The sequence below is a fragment of the Arachis duranensis genome, chromosome 9 (genome assembly GCF_000817695.3).
Source record: "Arachis duranensis cultivar V14167 chromosome 9, aradu.V14167.gnm2.J7QH, whole genome shotgun sequence".
NCBI lineage: Eukaryota > Viridiplantae > Streptophyta > Magnoliopsida > Fabales > Fabaceae > Arachis > Arachis duranensis.
In genome coordinates, this window is record NC_029780.3 from 17,804,270 (window position 1) to 17,810,752 (window position 6,483).

At 31.4% G+C, this 6,483-nt stretch overlaps 1 protein-coding gene across 1 annotated transcript; it reads right to left on the reverse strand.

The window, feature by feature from the left end:
* Window positions 1-4,849: 4,849 nt before the first annotated feature.
* LOC107464973 (transcription factor MYB2) lies at window positions 4,850-6,412 on the reverse strand. The gene is made up of 3 exons (XM_016083938.3): window positions 5,980-6,412; window positions 5,655-5,784; window positions 4,850-5,526 (listed from the first exon to the last, which is right to left on the reverse strand). The coding sequence occupies exons 1-3, from the start codon at window positions 6,143-6,145 to the stop codon at window positions 5,022-5,024; spliced, it is 801 nt and encodes a 266-aa protein (XP_015939424.1). The 5' UTR covers window positions 6,146-6,412; the 3' UTR covers window positions 4,850-5,021.
* Window positions 6,413-6,483: the final 71 nt, after the last annotated feature.

Here is a 6,483-nt window from a genome sequence, read left to right on the forward strand (position 1 = left end):
TTTTATTGAAGATGATAGATATAAATAACTCACGTGAAACGGATGCTTTCTAGTATTTTTGTCCTTGATCAATATGTCCAATACGCGGGCATAATAGTTGAAATGTTGAATAGATCACCCTTTTGGCTTACCTGGGAATGAAGGAAAATGTTTTGGACTTTATTGGTACTTTGGTGCTCATTTTCTTAAATAGGAATAAATTTTCTCAAATTTTTTTTAATAATTAAAAAAATAAAGTGTGATCTTTTATTATTAATTTTATAAATGAGATTAAAAAAATTATGAGAAAAAAATAATAAAAAATTAGAAATTATATTTTACTTCTTCAATTCTTTTCAATATTATTTGAGAAGATCTATTTTCTAAATTTGATACAAATATCTTCAGACAAAAAAGAATATTTAATTTTGTTTTTTAATGTTTTTTATGTACCCATTTTTTAACATTTTTAATTTTATATGAAAATTAATATGATTGTTATAACTTAATCAAAATGTTATAAATCGACTCCGTACGTTATAATTTGGGTTTGTATGTTATAACTTGCTCAAACATTATAATTTGGTTTCGCACACTAAAATGTATATCATAATGTCCAGATATAATATTATTTTTTTAATACATATAATTTTTAAAGCATAATTGTTAATATCTCGTCTCACATATAAAGAAGGTAAGATATTTTATCAAAGATATGATCACTACTTTTACATACAAAAACTGACTTGAACGTCGGAGTGCCTTTTGCATGTACTTCTCCTTTTGTTCTCTTTGCACCAAGGTCTTTCCAAACAAAAAGCTCAGAGTTGTGATAGGAAACTCTGAGTTGACTGCCGAAAGGACGAGCTGTACCCTAACCAATCCACGTAAGAATAATTGGCGCTCACTGTGGAGTCTAAAAAATAAAAATTATTTTTTCTTTTTAAACTCCAAAATTTCCTTGTTTTGCATATGACTGATCAACTTCCTTCAATACCATCGGAATTTTTTTGGATGGTAACCGAGTTATAACAGGCCAATCAGCGTATGGCAGAAAAAAATCAAAGAAAATCAACCTTTTAATGAATTTATATTAAAAGTAATTTATAAATAAGTTATTTTATATTTATTTTTTTAATTATAAAAATACTTATTTTAAAATGAAAGTGATACAAAAATTTTATTATAGGCGAAATTATTTTTTTTTAACTTCTCCATAAACACTTTAAATTAGAGGTGTTTGCGCTGCGATTTAGATTGGATAATTCCAATCTAATTTCAAGAAGTTTGGATTGGATTGAATTAGCGAAGTTGTAAATTAAAAAATTAAATATGTGTCACAAGTCTCAAGACCAAATTTTAAATAACCAACAATGACATAATAAGTCTTAACAATATCTTAAAAAGCCAATAATAACATTCAATAGAAATAAAATTATAGGTTAGTTAAAATAAATAAATAAATTTTTTTTAACATAAAATATTTATTACTATATTATGCGATTTGGATTAGATTGGATTGGGCTTGTGAAATAGATTCAAAATTCGATCTGATCCATACGATTTGCAAAAATAGAATCTAATTAAATTCAAATTAGTACAGTTTAATCAGTTTTCGATTTGAATTGAATTTGATAAACGGTTTAATTTAAATTGATTTGTATTTAAACACCTCTCCTTTTAATAATTTTTTAGAAAATTACAAATTAATTTTAAAAAATTATATCAAATATTAATGCTCTAACTTTTTACAAATTAAAAATAAAAAAATTACTTATAAATTTATCCAAACTGATCTTAAATGATATCAAGTTATTTAACTAGCCAATATGTAGGACTAGAAGTGAGCCGAAGAAGCTTAAGCTCATCTCACAAAAATTGAGTTTAGTTCACGGCTTAGTTCATTAACAATTGAGCCTATTTCGCCTCAACGAAAACTCACAAGTTGGCTCGAACTTACGAGCTGGCTCAAATAATAAGAATATAATCTATAATTTTATATCAATAAATTATGATTTATCTATTTTAAAAAATATTTAAAAACTAACTAAATAAACTTTACACCACTAACCAATGCAATAAATAAATAACTGTAAAAAACGTACATGTGAAATCACTTGAAAGTGGAAGCCACTATCACTACAGAGTGCATACCGTGTTACATGTGCAACATGTCAAGTTAATCTTCTACATAATGTTTCACATGCTCTCCTCCATTATTAGAACCAGTTAACTAATTAGAAGCATGAAAACAAATTAAATTAAACTAATGAAAGAATAAAGGCAGAGACTCATAGAGTGATTAGAGTCAACCTGAGAGATAGGAACTTAAAACACTTTTATTTGTTTTGGGAATGGGAGGGCCCGGCTTAACGTATTCCCCATGTAACACATTGCTTGCTTCCTCTCCACAAACTCTCTTTTTTCTAAGTTCAAAAGCAGAGACCAATTAAAAGTGCTTTATCAAGCGTAGAAGTAAACTCAATTGAGTGCCCCATCCTCTCTCATCTCCAAAGTACTAGCAAACAAAGGAAACTTCTTTCATTTTTTCTTTTCTTTTCTTTTTTTGGTTGTGAATTATATTCTCCACGAGATGCAATTATCTTCCGCTTGGAAACATCCATATTATATAGAAACGATGTTAAATCTTTATTTCCACTAGAATCTATTTTATCGCAATTTTAAATCCAAGACATTGATTAATTAAAACTAACATGCACCAAAAGAGTTAGTTCCCATTGGTTAAGGAAACATGTTTGTTGAAATTTTTTAATTTTTAGGTATTAATATAAATTTTAACTTCTATTGTTTAATGTTTAATATTTAGTGAAATCAGCTAATTTGTGAACGAAAGAAAAGTAATTATTGAAAAAGACTAAATAGATTTTAGGGCAATTTACCTAAATAAATAGAATGGCAGAATCCTTTACCTAAATGTGCAAAACTGATTGGTGTTACGTGCATGTGCAAAAACGTACTTTATGTAATCCGTGGCAACCCACCACGGTTTACAAAACGTGTATAAACCGTGGCAGGTCACAACGGTTTAGGGACAAAAAATATTGAGTGTAAACCGTCGTAAGTCACCACGGTTTACGAAGGATGGATGGCATGCATAAACCGTGGTAAGTCATCACGGTTTATGAGAAAAGTGGCTTACACATAAAACCCGGTAACCCACCGCGGTTTATGTGTGTAGCTATATAAGTGGCTTACACATAATAAATGCCTCACATTTCGTCGATATATCCTGCCACGTGAGCGACGCCATTTAGTCGGTACAAGCGATCCTCACCCTCCATTGGCTATTCAAGCAACAACTGCAGCAAAGTGGAAGTGTTCCTCTTCGGTTGAAGGCCAAACAACCGGTGAGAATTAAGTTTGGGAAGTTGAAGCTATTCAAGATCACCTTCAGGGTTAGGTGCTGGATTGTTGTGGATAATCTTAATGCTAATAACTCCATTAGAATCAAGAGCAGTAGCTGCAAGTTCAGGCTCAAGTTATAGATCATAATTCTTTGGTGCTTATTATAACTATTGTTCATTATAATTACTAATAGTACAATATATGCCATATATATTGCTATGTATTACTATATACTATTTTTTTTATATGGTCTCGGATTGAGATTATTATTTTATTTTTTTATTTTTACTTTACAGATGGAGATTTACATTTTAAGATTTTTCTTAGTTCTGTACTCTTGATTCTGTATTTTTCTGCCATTACTCATGCCCATATTATTTTTTGGTGATCATGCTATAGCTTATATTATATTGTTATATCCTTTATACTATTTTTAGTAACATGCTATCCTATATATATGTTTAATACCTTATTGTTAATTTTTTTTATTATTTTTAATGTAACATAATACAAAGTGTACTAACAAAATATTTAATTACAGGATTTTTGTGAAAAAATGTATATAGTAGTACTATCTTTGGAAAAAAATAAATGTTCTGTTTGGATTTTCTATATTAAATAATTACCTTGTTAACAAAAATTTAGACAAGATTACTTATATAGCTACACACACATAAAACCGCGGTGGGTTACCGGGTTTTATGTGTAAGCCACTTTCCTCATAAATCGTGGTGACTTACCACGGTTTATGCATGCTATCCATCCTTCGTAAACCGTGGTGACTTACGACGGTTTACACTCAATATTTTTTGTCCCTAAACCGTTGTGACCTGCCACGGTTTATACACGTTTCGTAAACCGTGGTGGGTTGCCACGGATTACATAAAGTACGTTTTTGCACATGCACGTAACAACAATTAGTTTTGCACATTTAGGTAAAAGATTCTGTCATTCTATTTATTTAAGTAAATTGCCCTAGTTTTTACAGCTCATCCAATTCTTTATATAATAAGTATAAATTTCTTAAAGAATTTGGTATAATATAAAAAACAATTTTATATGACAAATAAATTCATTATTGTTGATCTACTTGGTTAATTTTAGATATTAAAAAATAAATTTTAAATTTTAAACTAAAGCCATAAATTTTAATACTATAAAAATAAAGTGTTAGTCTAAAGTGTTAGTTAATATTTGATAAAAAGTATTGGTTCTAATATCTTTTATATAATAATATGTCTTAATTTTTTAACTTAACTCTTAAAATGAAAACAAACAATATTATTTTTGTTCATCAGTTAGCTAGTTATTAATATCTAAAAATATGAGATAAAATATGTTGTTAGATTATTAAATTAAATAAACTAAATTAAAAAATAGAATTAATAATTAAGTAATAATTAAAAGTAATAAATTTTAATCGCCTCTAAAATTTCTTTTATGGTAATCTATGCATATATAATAGACTCATTTGAGTGAAAGAGAAAAAAAAAAGACTACTGAGTTTTTACAAAATAGATTGACATTCCATTATTGAAACGAAAGAGACTAACAATAATAGGTACACTTTCCATGTGTTTGTAGCTATCGATGGTAGGAGAATTCATCCCCTAATGGCCACAATCCACCTATTACCTACACTCCTACTTTGTACATCAAAGTCTTCACATTATGCTTCACGCAAGAGAATTGAATTTCACTTCAAGATCATCGCAAAGTTGTTGTTGCAAGAACCACACATTCTCATCATTCCACAAACACTCTAGTGACTCACCACCACCACCACAACCATGTCCATTTTCATTTGTCCCCTGTTCAAACAACAACTGATTATTGAAACTTGACCATTGATTTCCCACACTCACACTCTGTCCCGACGACGAGTCCGATAGGCAGTTGCTCTGTTTCGCGCACAGTAAAGGTCCGGAATCTGAACCGTTTCGGTTAGAAACAAGAACTCCGGTTTGGGTTTCAGGTTCGGTTTGGTTAGTGAGTTTTTGTGGTGCAGGGTGGAGCCTCTCGAGCAATCGCGGCATCCACACGTAACGCAAGGCGTCTCTAAACTGCTTGCTGTTAACATCGCACTTTAACTGCTTCGCCTGCTTTATCACCCTCGTCCTCCAGTAATTCTTGATTTCGTTGTCCGTTCTTCCTGGCAGGTGCTGAGCAATCTTTGACCACCTATACGGAACATTATATTGCTTATTACTTTAGTAGAAGTTTTTATTCTTCCTCCGATTCTGTTACTTTATCACTTTACGCTCGTCTACTCATTTTTATTATGACAAGAATGAGAACAAAATCTTTACCTATTGCCCCACCGGAAGTGGAGGTCAAGAATCAATATCTGTTCTTGGAGTGTGATATTTCCACGGCGCACGTCGGGGCGCAAGTAGTTTAGCCACCTTAATCTGCAGCTTTTACCGCTTCTCTTCAATCCTGATGATATAATTAATTTCGATAGATCGTAATTGAACAAACTATGTGATAGAACATGCCATCTGTTAAGAATAAGATATATGCTAACTATTAAAAGTAACGGTGATGATATGCTAGTACGAATTATCCATGCAGGAGGAGATACGAAATTTGTTTAGCAAAGTCATAATTAGAGTATGAATGAATTTGACATGCCTGCAGAACGTGCGACGGAATTCCAGTGACCCTCACCGTGTGTGGAGATGTAATTGGTGAGAATGGCGTCCTCGTCAACCGTCCATGGACCTTTTCTTAGTCCCATCTCGTTTGCAAGTTGTTGCACCTGTGACCCTTCACTTTTCTTAATAACATTAACATCCATATGTATAGTATAATAGAGACCTTATCTCTAAACCAAGTTGGGATTTTGGGTGAGGTAGACAGAGCAATATGATCTAATATATATACTAAGAGTAGATAGTACGGCTATGAATGAATGGAATAGTGGGATTTGTGCTTTGTTGTTAGTTTCACTTATTGGGGTCATGTATGCGTATGTGCGCGCGCTTTTACATATAGAGGCGTGGATAAGATTAAACACGCTGCAAGTGCATAGAACTAAAAGGGGAAACGGGGCCAGTGACTGGTTGCACGGAGAGAGCACACATGATTCCACTTAGCTTGATTTTCTGATTAAGTACATACGGGACTATTATTAGA